Below are 18,386 nucleotides of genomic sequence, written 5' to 3' on the forward strand. Positions count from 1 at the left end.
TCAGCTGATCAAGCAACCCTATCCCTCATTATGGTATCCAATTCCACAACACACTTAGTATGCCTTTTATCCTTCATATTTGCCTCACATTCAAAGATCCTTTTTATACCAGTTTCTTCGCTCTACGATAATCAACTTATCTATAAGTCTCGACATTCATTAATGCCTTCTAATTACAATTGAAAATCACATTATCGTTTATTTTTATGTTTTTAGTAAATTATATACAGGTCTGATTAAAAGAAAGGGTGAGTCGAGTGCCAGAGGCATTAAGTAATTTATTTCCTTTTCTAAATTCAGCAGCGCTAATGGTTTTTGAATATTGCACAGTAATGCAGGACCGCGCGTACCGTGGCCTGAATCGAATATTCAGTATAGCATCATCGAAATGACCCAATTACAAGTTACGAAGCCCAGTGCAAACTCTGCGTCCACCGGAAATGGAGTATGCAAGTTAGAGCGTTCCACTCGCTGCTCCTTACGGCCACGTAAACGTTTTACATGAACTACCAGGCAGTCCAAATACTGTTATACCGATTTTCCCTGCTGACAAACTGGCAGATTTGTAGCCAGCCCGGTAGAAACTGCTGGCTGAATTGATTCAGGGTCTTGGAAATCGTCAGGCGAATCAAGGGACTACTAGGAGTCACTTACAATTAGTTCCTTGACATGTGTTAGCATTTCTATGAAATATTTGCGGGAATATGGCAGCTCAGAAATTATTTAGTAAAATTCTTAGGCAGTGGAATATTAATATAGGGTACTACTGTTACTATTGCGATTTGCATTCCAATTAGTGTTCGCTCCCACACATTGTGGAGCTCGTTGGAGTTATCCTGGTTCATCATCACTGACTGGATTAATTATCAATTCACAGTGGATAATTCTTCGAAGAAAAAGGTTCTTGAAACTACAGTTTAATAGCCCTTAAGAAACCATAACATCCTTATAAATCCGAAATTCGAATAATGTTCGAATATTCAAATACCTCTAATAATTATTCGAATAATATTCGAATACGTCTAATAATTATTTGAATAATATTCGAATACTTCTAATAATTATTTGAATAATATTCGAATACTTCTAATAATTATTTGACTAATATTCGAATACTCCTAATAATTATTCGAATTATATTCGAGTACTCCTAATAATTATTCGAATCATATTCGAGTACTCCTAATAATTAATCGAATAATGTTCGAATACTCCTAATAATTATTCGAATACTATTCGAATACTTCTAATAATTATTTGACTAATATTCGAATACTCCTAATAATTATTCGAATCATATTCGAGTACTCCTAATAATTATTCGAATCATATTCGAGTACTCCTAATAATTATTCGAATAATATTCGAATACTTCTAATAATTATTCGAGTATTCGAATACTCCTAATAATTATTCGAATAATATTCGAATACTTCTAATAATTATTTGACTAATATTCGAGTACTCCTAATAATTATTCGAATCATGTTCGAGTACTCCTAATAATTATTCGAATAATGTTCGAATACTCCTAATAATTATTCGAATAACATTTGAATACTCCTAATAATGATTCGAATAATTATTCGAATAACATTCGAATACTCCTAATAATGATTCGAATTATATTTGAGTATTCGAATACTCCTAATAATTATTCGAATAATATTCGAATATTCGAATTCCAAATTCGATTTCCTAACCCAGACGACCCTTAAGACTCCACAGCATAAAGCAAGGAAGTTTACAATCTGGAAAAGTGTGAAGGCACTTGAACGTCATAGATTCGTGCGCTTTTCCCCCTGAATTATAAAATATGGCATTATGTGGCAAGCACTTAACAGGCAAAGGGCCTTGTGCTTTGAAAATTACTCTCATGATGTGTCTTCTATCGAGATCGATGCATCAATTCGCTCATTTCATAACGTTCTCCATTACACGGTGCAGCATGTTTGATGGTACAGCATTAATTATTGCGGGACGTCGTGTGCACGCCGATCGATGAACACTTTGGCCTCTCTCAAACTGAATCTACTTCGCCGAAGGGAGCACGGCTCTGCTTTCCCTTCTTCTTTATTATTACTCTAAGTACCAACTCGGAATACTCATAGATATAGCTTTTGGTGATTGGAAGCGGGCTGGCTAGAACTTTGCTCGTTCATATTTCAGTAGCTACCTTAATGCTTTAATTGGCTGTGAAATATTTCATTGCTATTAATGCTGCTAAGTATTAAAACGAACACGCGATTACTTAAGGTACTGTCGTTAAGCTTGATCCGAAGACAGGGCTGCATTGATGCATTAGGCAGGACTGAAACGTTTATGAATATCTAATGAGAATTTTACAAGTGCTAGTAATACCTGTACGAGGAACAGCTTCCCTTACTAGAAGGGAAGATCTCCAACCCGGAAATTAAAAAAAAATTGAGGATGTTTGAAACTGGGGATATTTAGAGAATATTTATGGGTACGTATTACGCAATTTTTTTGGTGCCCAAATTCACTCTAAGGGGGTGAAATTGACCCCTCGAAATTATTACTATTTTCCTAATTAAATTAGGTTCTAATTGGAAGAAGTAATTTTTGTCTGAAAATTATTTTTACTAGAAATTCCGGATTTTCAGGGGTCGATTTTACACCCTAGGAGTAACTTTGGGCAGCAAAATGATTGCCTAATTCATACCAATATATCTTTTATGCATCCCCAAAGTTTCACAATTTTTTAAATTTCTAAGAAACTCAAAATTTTGTTTCAAATTTAATTTTTCGTAGAATTCACTTTTTAATGATTTTGTCACTAGAAGAGACTCTTAACACGAAATCTTCGTGAACTATTGGTGAACAAAAATATTTAAATACAAGAGTAAGTTCGGTATTAAAAAATATACTCCGAATAAAGCAAGTGCTTTGAAGTTTTCCTATCTCTCTGCTCGTGGAGCATCATTCGATGATAAATTCTTTTCTGCTTTACTTTCTATCTGTTGGAAATAGCACGGGTCAAGGTGTTCTCGAGAAAAGCAGAAAGAAATGGGAAGAGTTTCCAGGAGATGCTCCATCCGTGGAAAAGATTGCGCGACGCTGCAAAAAAGCATAGTTATGTGCGTGATAAAATTGCACGAGCTCTCCCTCCTTTTGTACAGTTGCCCTCTGCGTTGGTGGGAATACAGCAGTGGTCGTCCAGTTTGCTCTGCTGTGTCGAGCGCACACAGTTAAATATGTATTAATATTTGATTGTACCGCTCGGTCATGGAGACAGATATAATTAATATTATATAGGATGTTAGTGACTTTTGACTTAAAATACTAGAAAATATTTTATTGTCAGAGACATTTATTTATTCATATTCCTCGAACTTAAGATTCCTTCTATGCAGTGTAATTTGGAGGGAGGTATGTACAATTCTAATTCCATTAAGGGGGGAATCCCAGTCGACGAGTGCAAATTTATATGAAAATGTATGAGTGGTACTTGTTTGGAAATTGAGCAGAGGTTTCATTTCAAACTGCGAGGGTATATTTCTATAACTCTTAGAATTAATATTTTTGTTGTAAAAGTAATAAATCTTAGAATTAATATTTCTTTTGCAAAATAGTTTCTTAGAATTAATATTCTTTCTTTTTTTGCAAAAGTAATATGTAATTCTTAGAATTAATATTTCTTTTTGCAAAAATACTAATTCTTAGAATTAATATTTCTTTTTTTCCAAAAATACTAATTCTTAGAATTAATATTTATTTTTTCCAAAAATACTAATTCTTAGAATTAATATTTCTTTTTCCAAAAATACTAATTCTTAGAATTAATATTTCTTTTTGCAAAAATACTAATTTTTAGAATTAATATTTCTTTTGGCAAAGATACTAATTCTTAGAATTAATATTTCTTTTTCCAAAATACTAATTCTTAGAATTAATATTTCTTTTTGCAAAAATACTAATTCTTAGAATTAATATTTCTTTTTCCAAAAATACTAATTCTTAGAATTGATATTTCTTTTTTCCAAAAATACTAATTCTTAGAATTAATATTTCTATTTGCAAAAATACTAATTCTTAGAATTAATATTTCTTTTTCCAAAAATACTAATTCTTAGAATTAATATTTCTTTTTGCAAAAATACTAATTTTTAGAATTAATATTTCTTTTGGCAAAGATACTAATTCTTAGAATTAATATTTCTTTTTCCAAAATACTAATTCTTAGAATTAATATTTCTTTTTGCAAAAATACTAATTCTTAGAATTAATATTTCTTTTTCCAAAAATACTAATTCTTAGAATTGATATTTCTTTTTTCCAAAAATACTAATTCTTAGAATTAATATTTCTATTTGCAAAAATACTAATTCTTAGAATTAATATTTCTTTTTCCAAAAATACTAATTCTTAGAATTAATATTTCTTTTTCCAAAAATACTAATTCTTAAAATTAATATTTCTTTTTGCCAATTAACTCCTTTTTCCTTTGTTCGCAAAAATAAAAAATACCCTCGCACTTTGAACCGAATCCTCCGCTCAATTTCGAAAGAAAAGAAACACAAATTATCATATAAATTCGCGTTCGTGGATTACGGTCCCCCTTCATCTGGTTTCTACAGTGTTTGACTTTGTCGCAGCGATTGCATTATTCCTCTCATCTGCCCTAAAGCCGGGTACTTCTCTTTTCTCCTTCCAACTAGCCGGCTACAGTCTCAAATTACAGAGTGCAGTAAATAAATCAGACCCCACGGTATACTCTACACTCCCTCCGCAAGTATAATCGTACATATTTCCACCAAAACTACATTCCCCCAAGTAAACCCAATCGCACCAGTTACGCAACAAGCATTCCGCCCCCGTGCACAGAGGATCGAAGAGCAAGTAACAAGTTAAGCCTCCCGAGGAAGCGCAGAAAGGCAGAAGTAGGTCCTCCCAGGCTTCTCAAGTGCCAAATAAACCTGCAGAGAAAGAATTCTGCTGTAACCGCCTCTGGAGACTTTGTCCGTGGCATACACTGAAAAATATTGGAGAAATATTCAAGGGGTGAGATCCTGAGGCACGCTCCTGTAAAATTCTATGCATCCCTAAGCGAGAGGCACTCTTGCTAGCACATTGCTGACTCCATAAAACAAAAACTATGCTGGCTCCTATCAGAACCAGGTCCTCAACATTTAGCACATCCTGGCGTTTACCCACTTTTCACTGCAGCATCAAAATATAATATATTCAGAGAGCACAGATCCTGAGTAGGGGTTTTTCGCAAAATGGTTAACAGCGTGTTTCGCGAGCCCGATTACCCGACGCACCAGTTGGCACCTCGCCCGTGAAAATAAACGCATTTCGACCCTTCGACATTCCAATCTCGACGAACGTCCGACTGGACCAACCGGGCTCGCACCTCCTGGGGAAGGGAAATCTGAAATTTTCATCTCTGTTGCTCAGGGAACCCCTGGGCTTCTGAATGCTCCACTGATCTGGCCTCCAATCCAGCGTTTGAAGTGTCCTTTAATTTCAAGCTGCGAGATTCTGTGGGAACCCTGCGAGGTCCTTTTATTCTTCACGGTCGACGACCGGTGTGGTCTTTAATTTAACTTCTGAGGTGATCTTCTAGAATCGAACCTTGACGTCTGCAAGAAAATTCACAGAAAATTGAAGTAGCTTTCGTTTCAGTATTCCTAATAAAAAGGTCCTCCTTTGGGGATGAATGAAGTAGAGGAAGAGGGTGTCTGAGGGACATTTGCGGGGCCCTTTTCTTCTTATTGCTATCCCCAAGAAAATTCGAGGAAAATTCAGAATCCTCCTGTTCAGCATCCCCTATAATAAAGTCCTCTTTTAGGGGTATCTAAAGGGGAGGTTCCTGCAATTTGGGGAAGCTTGTACTGAAGGTGTAAAATGGAACCCTTGAAAGGTCACTAATTTTTAAAATACTGTAGTCATCGATACTGAGGAATTATTCCAAGAGACACCCTGAAGCATAAATCATGTAAGTCCTCTGTGGGATGTCGTTACACTTTGTCTGCGGCGGCAGAACAATTTTCCGCGAGCTTTTTCAGCGTCCTGCCCCCGTGAAACGACTTAATCGGCTTACGGCAACCTTTAATAACTTCTGCTCGCAGATACTAAGCGAGAGCCGCCGAAGTTATTCTCCCTACGTTGTTGCAAGGATTGTTCAGCCCCTGTAAATCCCCCGCGAAGGAACGTTGCTTTCGAAAACCTCCAGCGCGCCTTGGAAAACACCAGAACTCCACCCCCTGTGGGAGAGTCTACTAACAAATCAACGAGCGAAGTAATTAAAAAGTTGTAGGAACCTTGAGGTAGTCGAGGGAGACGTTGGTCTCGCCAATAGAAATTTAAACAGGTGTCAAGAAGATGTATAACGGCTCACAGGTGTTTACGTCCTCGTCGGCCAGCCAAGGAATTATTGATCCCTTCGACGCTTATATAACTCAGCCTTGTTTTTTCTCCAGTTCCATTTGCGTGGGCCGCGTAGCTCGTTTACTAGCTACACACATCCCCGGGTATTTTAGCTGCACCCCACGCGATGCCCTCGATTTAGGGAGAAGGTGAGACTAACCTACGGAAATTGTAATCGAAGAGCAAGCGGTCCTCTAATCAATGAGGGATGTTCTCGAGGGATGGGTAACTCGAAAATTGAAAAATTGGAGGATCTTTGAGAATTTGAAGGTTTTGAGGATCTTTGAGAATTCGAAGATTTGAGAATTTGTAGCTTTGAGAATAGGAAGCTTTTAGAATTTGAAGTTTTCAGAATTTAAAGCATTGAGAATTTCAAAATTTGAAGCTTTGAGAATTTAAAGCTATAACAATTCGAAGCTTTGAAAAATTGAAGCTTTGAGAGTTTGAAGCTTTGAAAGTTTAAAGCTTTGAGAATTTGAACATTTGAGAATTTGAAAATTTGAGACTTTAAAGCTTTGAGACTTTGAAGCTTTGAGACTTTGAAGCCTTGAGACTTTGAAGCTTTGAGAATTTGAAGTTTTCAGAATTTAAAGCATTGAGAATTTCAAAATTTGAAGCTTTGAGAATTTGAAGCTATAACAATTCGAAGCTTTGAAAACTTGAAGCTTTGAGAGTTTGAAGCTTTGAAAGTTTAAAGCTTTGAGAATTTGAAAATTTGAGACTTTAAAGCTTTGAGACTTTGAAGCTTTGAGACTTTGAAGCCTTGAGACTTTGAAGCCTTGAGACTTTGAAGCCTTGAGACTTTGAAGCTTTGAGACTTTGAAGCTTTGAGACTCTGAAGCTTTGAGACTTTGAAGCTTTGAGAGTTTGAAGCTTTGAGAATTTGAACGTTTGAGAATTTGAACATTTGAGAATTTGAACATTTCAGAATTTGAACATTTCAGAATTTGAACATTTCAGAATTTGAACATTTCAGAATTTGAACATTTGAGAATTTGAACATTTCAGAATTTGAAAATTTGAGACTTTAAAGCTTTGAGACTTTAAAGCTTTGAGACTTTGAAGCCTTGAGACTTTGAAGCCTTGAGACTTTGAAGCCTTGAGACTTTGAAGCTTTGAGACTTTGAAGCTTTGAGAGTTTGAAGCTTTGAGACTTTGAAGCCTTGAGACTTTGAAGCCTTGAGACTTTGAAGCTTTGAGAAATTAGAAGCTTTGAGAAATTTGAATCGTTGAAAATTCATCGCCATTTTGTAGGATATCAAACACCACAGAACTTCGAATCAAACTTCTTTTCGGTTCTGTTTCTACGGTTTCGAATATCTACATATCCACGATAATAAAAATAAATAAATGTGAAAACTCACAATTTCATTAAGAGCCTCTTTTCACCCCTAGGGACCGTTTCATTGCCGCAGCTAGAAATGGTTACGTCTTCAGCGTGACTTGAACTACATTTCTGGGAAGTTTCAATTATTATTTTTTATTAATTTTCGATTCATGGAACATCCCTTATAAATTAGGGGTGTAGGAAAACCGAGAGACCAGAGTACGCCAGTATCTAAGCAAAAGCTTCCAGGGATTTCAAAATCCAAATCGTTCTTTCACCTACCTAAGCACCTTTCAAGCGTCGTGTCTTACAGTCCACAGGGTTCATTTCGCCAAAAAGCCATTCCGTCTCGAGTACGCTGCAAATCACCTGGGGGACCCATTTGAATTAACGTTGAGTGTTGAATCCTTCCGTTCCCCAGAAGCTGCCTCGGCTGACGCGGCTGGTAGCAAGACGAGCAGCGAGACGGCCGAGATATTCCGGGCGGGGAAGTTCTCACCGTCGGCGACGGCGTCGACGACGGCAGCGTCGTCCCCGTCGAGCGTCGACGCCAGGATGGTCGCCTCGACGCACAGCCTCGACGACCTGGGCGCTAGCCACCCGGCCAGCGCGAGCGGCGACCGCCAGCAGCAGGAGAAGCACGGGCACACGTACAGGTCTGCGCAGACCGCCCAGGACAAGAGGAGCAGGCTGAGCAACGTGATCAACAACCTGAGGAAGAAGGTGCCGGACTCCCGAAGCGGCGACTCGCCCAGAAAGGAGGAGGACGACAGGAACAGCGTCGAGAGGAACCTGGAGACGCTGGAGAAGTACGTGATGACGGTGCTGAACGGGGTGATCAAGGACGAGGAGGAGGACGACCTGGAGGTGGGCAGGAGCAAAGAGGCTGAGAAGGGGAAGGACTCCGAGAAGCTGAGGGAGGACCAGGAGGACGAGGATTCTAAGGGTCCTGCGGCCAAGTTCGAGCCTTCTAAGCCCAACGAGAGCAGGACAGAGGCGGCTGTGTTCCTGTCAGAGCAGCCCGAGAAGGCCGAGAGCTTGTTGGCCAGCGTGACGGGCAAGGAGTGTTCGGAGCAGCAGCAGAAGCTGGATGACAGGGTCGAGGACTCGTTGCAGGAAGGGTCCGAGAGCTTGGGTCCTAGAGCGGAGTCCTGCGAGGCTGTGGAGGATGAAGGCAAGGGTTCTTCTAAGGAAGCGAAGCTTGAGGAGCAGCGTGGCGAAGAGAGGAGCGAGAGCCACGAAGAGGAGAAGAAGGAGAGCAGGTCGCTGGGGACTATCATCATGGAGAGGCTAAGCGACCACCAGTCCGAGGATAAAGGGAACGCTGATGTGGGCAGAGAGGAGGTTAGAGAATTCGTGTCTGACAACGCTGAGCTCAGGAACGTCTGCAGAGATCTGCTGAACGACCTGCTGAACGGTATCAACCAGCTGATCGACGAGAAGAGTCAGGAGAAGGAGGAAAGGGCGCTGGACAGTTCCGCGGAGGAGGCCAGGGACTCCAGGAGCCAGGATCTCTCTACGACAAGTCTGCACTGTAGCCTGCCTCTGGACAAAGTAGCTTCCGTGCTGCAGAACTGCCAGGCGCCAGAATTCACTGTGCCCCAGTCGCCTTCCTCGCCTTCTTCGTCGTCCTCTTCGTCCCAGGGCTCGAAGTCCCCCTGCAAGCCTCCGTCACCCACCGTCAGGCACCTATGCCTCTACTGCGACAGGAAGTTCCTCTCCATATCCCTCAGGCAACGGCACACCGAGAGGGTCCACCAGCAAGGCGGTGGCAGAAGGTCGGAGAGGAACTCGAGGAGGCCCTCGCAGAACTGCCAGTACTGCTCCGACAAGTGCGCCGAGAGCCTGGAGGGCCTGTTCCAGCACATGGTGGGCAGTCACGGGGACAAGTACCACGCTTGCGTCCAGTGCTCCACGAGGTACCTCACCAGGGAGGCTCTGGCTGGCCACATGAGCGAGAACCATGCGGCGAGCGCGGAGAGGAACCTTCAGGTTCAGGTAAGAACTGAGGTAGTTTGGCAAGTCTTGGAGGCCTTGTTTATTTGCCGGGATTGATAGAATTGAATTTTTAAATACATTCCTTAAGATGCCTCTGACCTGTGTTTCAGGAGAAGCTGAAGGAGCCCGCAGCCTGCAAGGACCTGGGCAGCTCGAGTCCCCGGGATAAGGCAGAGCCCCCGAGCCCCAAGGACAGGAGACCACCGGAGGACCTAGACCATGAGCACAGAGCAGAGCCCATCCTACTGAAGCCCCCAATCGTCCCTTCGAAGGACAACTTCAGTAACCCAGGCAGCCCGGAGTTCGACAGTTCCTTCTACAGCAGCGTCAGCTGCAACATCCGCGAGAATCTCCTGCATCATCTAGACGGCAAGCTGCAGAGCTCATCGTCCACCGTCGCGCCCACTGCTGTGGCTGTACCAGACGCCAAGCCCCAGCAACAGCCTCAGCAGCAGATCCAGTTCCCCATCGATATTTCGTTGACGGCCGCCACGCCTGTTTACTCCAAGGAGTACCCGGCCGAGGAGTACGAGAACTCCAGCGAGTACGCGCAGAAACCTGGGAAGAGCAACAGGTCCCATCCGAGACGGGTGTCCTTCGAGAAGTACAACTTCCCCAGGAAGTACGACGGCAAGGAGCAGTGGACCTGCTCCATCAAGGACCTCAGCAAGTTCGACATCTCCACGCAGCTGTCGCTGAGGAAGAAGCAACAGCTGCTCAAAGAGTGCGTCACTCTGAACAGGCTGCACCAGGTCCCGATACTCCCGTCGGAGACCACGGACGTCGCTCAGGATGAGCAGAGCCTGGCATCGCGGAAGCTCGAGGAGACTGGGAACCTTGAAGGGGCGCCTCCTGCTAGGAGTAACGCAGAGGCTGATCAGACTCCCCGTCGCGACGGGATGAAGGCGAAGGAGGCGAAGTTGGACGTCTGCGAAGTGAAGTTCTCGCAAGCGACCGAGTTCAGCACTGAATTTTGCAGCTTCCTGAGGCTCAGGAAGTGGGACGAGAAGACCTCCAACGAGGCCGCGAAGAAGCAGGAAGTGGTGTACGCTGAGCTCACTGGCGAGTGGTCCAGGCCCAGGGTTTACATCTGTGGAGCCTGCGCTTCGAAACATGTAAGTTCTCCTGAGGATGTTCTCTGAGGACCTGGGTTACTGTCTGGGGGGGGGGGGTGAATTAATTAAAGTAATAGGAGGATGGTTGTGGATGATTAGGTGATAAAATTCACGAGATAGGAGAAATACCCGGTGGCATTTGGTTACCAGGAATTGGATAAATTTGTTGAGTTGAGAATGAGCGAAGGGTAGGATCGAGGGAAGGAAAAGTTGCGTTTCGTCTTGGGTCAGCTAGTGGGACTCTCATCGGCTAGGCTTACCTAGCAGGCCCGCCTTAGACGCTGGGATATTAGGAGATAGGATGAAAGTGGTGTATATACGAATTGGTAGTGGAGTGAGCACTTGCGAGAAAGCGGGAACGGTCGAGAGGCCCTCTGGTGGCGGAGTCAGAAGTATCGCTACAAAATTGTCTAGAGCGGTTAGACTGAGACGAAGATTATTTATTCCTTTATCTAGAATCTAAACTCGAATATTTGTATGTGTCAAAATTCACTCCTGTTATCAGAAGAATTCTCAGCGAAGTCGAGGTCTCTCTGCTGACACACTGGTTTCCTGTTTCCAGCACATTCCAGTAATTACGGCCAACACGAATTAGATAGTTTATCTTGGAACTAGTTGCTCTTTGACATTTGTGTGATATAAAGCAGTGACAGTCAAGTATAACGTATCCAATATCTTCACTCACTTGTACTCGACAACTCTGCACTTTAGCTACAAAAAGGTGCAGATTCATCGTCATGCGTCCGAGCATTTCTTTTTACCTATCTCTTCCTAATTATTAACGTCTTAGAAGTTGGTGAAAGCTTTAAGACTCTTCTAGTTCCCTTCAGTGAAGCCAGTGGTGGATTTAATGAGCGGCCGATGAGCAGTTGCCGCTTGGGCCCCTACCCCAAGTCCCCAAAGGGCCCATTACCCCCAAAAATTATGATATTATCCAAACACTATATTTCTTTCTGTATACTTAGCCCGTTTTTAGTAAACTGCCTCTTCATATTCCCGAAAAATGGGCCCCTACCCAGAGAAGGCCCTGTAGGGCCCTATCTTAAAAAAATCTGAATTTATCCAAACACTATATTCTGTTTTGTACTTTTCTGTATACTTCGCCCGTTTTTAGCAAACTACCTCTCCATTTCCCCGAAAAATGGGCCCCTCCAGATGAACCCTCCTAGGGCCCTATCTTAAAAAAATTATGATATTATCCAAACACTATATTTCTTTCTGTATACTTAGCCCGTTTTTAGTAAACTGCCTCTTCATATTCCCGAAAAATGGGCCCCTACCCAGAGAAGGCCCCGTAGGGCCCTATCTTAAAAAAAATCTGAATTTATCCAAACACTATATTCTGTTTTGTACTTTTCTGTATACGTAGCCCGTTTTTAGCAAACTACCTCTCCATTTCCCCGAAAAATGGGCCCCTCCAGATGAACCCTGCTAGGGCCCTATCTTAAAAAAAATTATGATTTTATCCAAACACTATTTTTTTGTACTACTACACTTAGCCCGTTTTTAGTAAACTACCACTCCACTTTTCCTAAAAAATGGGCCTCACAGAACGTTTGCCACCATTTCCCTTAAATCCGTCACCGAGCCTTTGATTAAATCAGCAATCGCCAAAGAGGATCTTAAACCTGATATTCTTCCTCACACTGCCGTCACCTGACCATGCGGCATAAATACCGACGCATCTTCAGGGTAGTAGTATTTTGCCATTACCCACCATTCCCGTGCTCCTCGAAGAATGAAAATCGCAGATATTCTTGAAGACCCCGACAGACCTGGAGGAGCTATTTCGAAGAACGGTGGATCAACAGTTGGTTGACAATTGTGTTTTACTTCGACGGAGGGGCAGGGCTCGAAAGATTCGTTTCAGATAGTTGACCCTTTCAGCCCGCCGCCGGCATATTCACGAGTGATTAGTTAATTAATCAGGCACTTGATAGGCAACTATCGATCGAATCTTAGTCCAGTGAAAGGACGTGTCTTGATGTTGATTGACAATTAGTTGCTGTCCAACGAATCTCCATTGATCAGCGCCTAATATTACCGTCTGCTTGGCACAACTGTGCTCGCTGTCTCTTAGTATCGACTCCGCTAATTGGGACGTTCGCTTCTTGACGTTAGTGCGGCTAAATGAAGCCTGTACTCAATAATCACTACCCCAGTTGTCCACTCCGCAACTGGGAAGAGTAACAATTAAAAAAAAACCTATTATTCATCCAGCATAAAATATTTCTCAACCAAAGCCCTTCGCCCTTCTGTCGCAGGTCACCTTGAGGGAGATGGAGGACCACAAGGCAGCCTTCCACCCTAACGTCTGGTGCTCCCACTTCGAGTTCTCCGGCGACCAGAGGGAGCTCTACAAGCACCTGTTCCTCCCCGGCAAGGACGTGCCGACGGCGAAAGCGAAAACCGCCATCCTGGTGGAGAAAGTGTGCACCAAGTGCTCCAGGAACTGCAGCACCTTGCCCGAGCTGCACAGGCACATGCTGGAGTGCGGCGGCGATCAGGCGTGGCTGCTGGGCCTGTTCGGTAATGGGAAGAAAAAGTGCAAGTGGAGGCCGTTCGGCAGCCGCAGCAGAAGGCGGCGGCAACGCGGCATGAAGAGGAACATTCAGAACTCGCAAACGCCCAGGGTTAACACGCCCAAGGAGAAGCAACCGACGGGCCCTAGAGTAAGGCCCAGCGACCGTAAGTGACTTCGCGCCTTTGCTCTGGACTCTGTGGTCGCGAATGTGTTAAGAGCTACTCCGAAACCTGATGACGAAGATTTCTAATAAAACCGAGTCGTTTTATTTTGGAAATGAAGGCTTGAGAGAAATAGTTTATTCGTGGAAATAGATTCATAAGTTCATTCTTTCACAGAGCAAGCGCAGGAAAGTAGGGCCATTTCTACAAAGAATATTTTACAACACTTGTAATGCAATGTAAGCGGACACACGTACCGCAATGCGCGGCGCTGATTTTATCTTTACTGCATTGTAATCCTCGTGTAATTAGCACGTGAAAGAATACTTTGATTAACCGGCCGCGCCGAAATCCTTTATGAATGAACCCCGGAGTCGTAATTTATCCACCCTTTCTGCGGAATTTAATGTACTGTGAAATATAAATTTTAATTAGTATTCATTACAGCAGAAGGGGTGTAAATGTCGACTCGCGTGGCTCCGGCGATCCCATAAAGCATTCTCGTCCCACGGAATTCAATTTTTCCTCCACACGGAGGCACGCATCTCTTCGGTAAACAGTCGACCTTCCTCGAGCTCGTAATTTCTGTTATTGCAAATTAATGCGCCAAGAGGGAATTGGACGAATGAGGTGATGCGGCTTTGCGTTGTTTTTTCATTTCCTTTTAACTTGCCCACATCGCATTGCGAATTAGAAAACAGCCGAAATAGAATCTTGAGCAGCCCTTAATCTCCATTGCGATAACCGACTGTAATCGATAATCCATTGCAATGAGCATTTTCATTTACATATTACTCTAAATATTCAAAACCTATTTAATTATTATCCTCGACTAATCGGAGCGTCGTTTAATCCGGATTAACGGGTCTCCGCGAGTAGATAGTCCTTCCTTATCAGAACTGCCAAGCGATAGTCGTGCAATTCACCGCCGCTTTCATTTCGCCACACTCAAAGAAACATTGCACGCGAGGTGACTAGGAAAAAAGGGCCCACGGAATTTGTTAGCCATGCCGGAAGAACGCTTAATTACCGCACTAATTAAAACTTTGTTTCATTTACTTGAATCACTTGCCCAGCGACTTCCTTTAATTACAAACCGCCTGTCTGGGGATGGTAACTCGCAACTGGATTAATATTAATGCGCCACGTGTTTGTACAACAAACAATTGTGCGAGGAAGTGGCACTTAATTCGACTGCCACATCGTGCCCATAATAATTAATATTCTTGCACACTTTGCAGCGAGGTGGGTGAATATTATATGGATCGTTGAATCGTTGCTGAATAATTACCTCTGTCTCTTAACACATTTGCAGTTCACGTTGCATAGTTTAGCTGCCCCTATTAATTACAAGCTCGAAATTATTTCCTCGAGTTTCGCTTTAGACACCCAGAATATTTTCAAGAGTTTTGTTGCCAGCGGTTTAACCATTTCTATTGCGATTGGCTTGCAGGTGAGAGTATTCAAAAAATGCTGGCGAATCTACCACCGAAGAGAGCGACGAGGAAGGTGATGCAGGACAGCACGCTGAGGGCACAGGGCAGACTGCGCAGCGTGAGTATATTGCATATCTAAGGAATGGGGAAGCTGCGAAAGCTCGGCGCAGGTGGCGCCACTAGCGCATGCATCTTTGCTGCAGAGATGGGTAAATTCTTTATTTAAATAAAATTTAGAATAAGGAATAAAAGTTGAAAAGATTATGCCTCACTCGTTTGTTAAGCCGAGTTAGCTTTATTCGACACTGGTTGAGTCATTTTTTTAACTCTTATTCGTTACTCGAAATTTTGTTTAAATAAAACTTGTGTCCATCTCTGCTTTGCTGACTGTTGATTTCCAAATTAAAATGACAACAAAAGGAGAGAATTCTCAGATATTATAAAACGTTTGAAATTTGTTATGCCAAAGTTAACTTCTAATATTTTTTTCTTCCTTTACCATGGTTCGCGTCTTTATAACCTAAAAGATGCATATTTATTTTTATATCTACGTAATTAATAATAGCTAAGAATAATGACAATGATAGTTGTAGATACATGCACTTATTACAGAAGTGGAAATTAAGAAGTAAAATCAGATAACTTAAATACACTTTAATAAAAAAAAAGATAAGTGGCACTTGCGCTGGTGGCGCCACTGGTGGGAAAACGTTGCAAGTCAGCTTCCCCATTCCTGCAAATACATTCCCTCCTAATTGTTACTGAAGCAGAGTTAATGTCTGTTTAAACAACGTTGAACGGTGTTAAATATTCTGTATGCAAAACAGCGCAGGGGCCGCGGGAGAGTTTTAAACAGAAGACATAGCGTCCTCGTTAATTTCCCTGCATAAGAGGCTTTACCTTGATCACTTAAAGAGATTCAACTGCCCCAATTGCATACCTAATTGCCTGATACGTTTCGGACACTATTGGGCTGCGTATAAGATGAAAGAAAAATGAATTTAATTAGCGTCTGATACTGTGATACACTTATCACTTTATTATTCCTTAAACCGTGGAAAACACAAGATAATTGTTTGTGACTGGGTACGAGGAACATAATATTGTATTTAAATTATCTTGCAAGGGAAGATCGCGAGTCTGGAAATTCAAAAACTTCTGAAACTTTGTGAATAGAAGGGGAGTGATTACAACGCAGTTGAGGACCTTGCAGGAAGAGGGGTGTAGGGCTGAGACTATTCGAATAATTTAATATTCAAATATTTTACAAGTATTCGAAGGCTACGAATAAACTGAAATATTCAAATAGGATTCGAATACCATTCAAATACTGAAATATTCAAATTGGATTCGAATAGCATTCAAATACTGAAATATTCGAATAGGATTCGAATAACATTCAAATACTGAAATATTCGAATAGGATTCGAATAGCATTCGAATAGGATTCGAATAGCATTCGAATAGGATTCGAATATCATTCAAATACTGAAATATTCGAATAGGATTCGAATAACATTCAAATACTGAAATATTCGAATAGGATTCGAATAACATTCAAATACTGAAATATTCGAATAGGATTCGAATAACATTCAAATACTGAAATATTCGAATAGGATTCGAATAACATTCAAATACTGAAATATTCGAATAGGATTCGAATAGCATTCAGATACTGAAATATTCGAATAGCATTCGAATACTGAAATATTGAAGTGCTTAACATTCTGCTAATCCATTACCAACCCCCAGCATTCAGTCTCCAAGCAGTTTGTAACTAAGTACACATAACACCCAGAAGTGGTGGCACAGCCAGCGGACAGGATTTCAGGGCTCGGCGTCCAGCCTTGACCCAAGACGAGGAGCGGATCCTCCTGCGATCCACAAGCCAGCGAAAAGATTGCAGAATTGTGTCGCATCGACTGCCAAGAAAGCCGTGGGGGTGGCAGGGTGACCCGAAGCTTGCAGGGCGCCTGGAATTAGGTAAACGAGCTGCGAGCAGATGACCCGAATCCTGGATCGAAAACGACGAAACTCGATAATGATAAGGCACTAACGTGGAAGACCGGCTCCGGCTGGACGACACGGATATATAAGTGGAGTATTGATTACCCAACACGCCCGTCTGCACGTGCACACGTGGACCTGACACACGCTCACCCACACAGAGGCGCAGGACACGCAGCGTAGAGAGTTACACGGACAAGATGGTCTTCATGCTCCTCCGACGACGACGGTCCGCCCCCTCTTCAAGAGAAATGGCACCACCGAGCGCCACCCCCCCCACTGCCCGGAGCTTTTTGCTCAAATCTTGTGTCCAATGGCAATGTCCTGACTCAGAGGCATCGAGGACGAAACGCGGCAAGCGTCCTTGGCACTGCTTTAACGTAGAAGACCACTGTAGGGTGGCTTTCAAAAGAAGGCACTTCAGAGAGGACTCTGGCATGTTTTAGGAGGGGATGTTTGGAGGTGGTTGTTAGTGGGATTTGGGATTGATTGGTAATGTTTGTGGGATTGTTAGGGCTTGAGCAAGGGGGTCCGTAGAGTTTTTTCCAGGTGGGGGCAACTTTGGGGTGACGGGGAGGAAAATATAGTAATGAAAAAAGAGTAACATGCTTGATTTTTTTTAGTCACTTTGGAGTGCTAATTTAATTATTTAAAAACGAAATTTTAAAATATTCGCTTTTTTTTAGTATGAACTTAATTAAAGATTAGTTTTTAAAAGTAACCAATTTTTTCTCAAAAGCCAGGGGGTCAGCTGCCCCTTTGGCACCCCCTCCGGACGCCCATGCGCTTGAGTTCTTAAGGGGGGAGCCTGGTGTAACTAAATGAAAATCGAGGCATTTTTCGGGATTTTTTTTTAAAGAAAGTATTTGATAGATCTTTCTGAAACTTTCAGGATATTGTATTAACAGGTTAAGGTATATAAGAAAAAAAAATTATTAAAAAAGAGCGGCAAATAACAAAGTTATGCCCAGTCCGTTGGCGACGCAATTATTGCACTGCGGGCAACGTAGCGTCTTTTGGTTTCATCCGAAACCAAAAATCGAGCAATTTTCTTTTAGTTTATGAGTGCACGCACAGAATGAAGAAATTTGAAACTTAAAAGATGCAAAATGAACAAATGGCGGCCTCTTGAATAAAAAGTTCACTGTTTCCAACGAAATCTAAAAAACAGTTATTTATTTAAACAATATCATTATACTAATAACTTAGTACTACGAAGAAAATGTTCACAAATATCCGTGCACAAGGCCAAGTCGATTGGTTGAATATTTTTTTAGTTACATTGTTTCGAGAAAAACACATTTCAAGTTTTGTGGTAGCCTGCCGCTCCGTAGCAAAATCGGCTATATCCGCTTTAATTTTTCGAATTTCGTTTCGCTGCTTTGGGAGCATATTATCGTGATATTTAACTATTGATTTATG

The 18,386-nt window shown here is 42.1% G+C and overlaps 1 protein-coding gene across 9 annotated transcripts in view; it reads left to right on the forward strand.

Moving 5' to 3' along the window:
* Positions 1–18,386, forward strand: part of LOC143377101 (uncharacterized) — an 87,222-nt gene that overhangs the window by 48,915 nt on the left and 19,921 nt on the right. For 5 of the 9 annotated variants that reach the window (XM_076828023.1, XM_076828022.1, XM_076828028.1 and 2 more), the window contains exons 3-6: positions 8,034–9,718; positions 9,829–10,833; positions 13,098–13,521; positions 14,972–15,072. In XM_076828023.1, the coding sequence (XP_076684138.1) occupies positions 8,034–9,718; positions 9,829–10,833; positions 13,098–13,521; positions 14,972–15,072 (3,215 nt within the window). The remainder of the gene's footprint in view (positions 1–8,033; positions 9,719–9,828; positions 10,834–13,097; positions 13,522–14,971; positions 15,073–18,386) is intronic. The other 4 variants (XM_076828024.1, XM_076828027.1, XM_076828029.1 and 1 more) reach the window with 4 other exon arrangements.

Source organism: Andrena cerasifolii, chromosome 15 (genome assembly GCF_050908995.1).
Source record: "Andrena cerasifolii isolate SP2316 chromosome 15, iyAndCera1_principal, whole genome shotgun sequence".
Taxonomy (NCBI): Eukaryota; Metazoa; Arthropoda; class Insecta; order Hymenoptera; family Andrenidae; genus Andrena; species Andrena cerasifolii.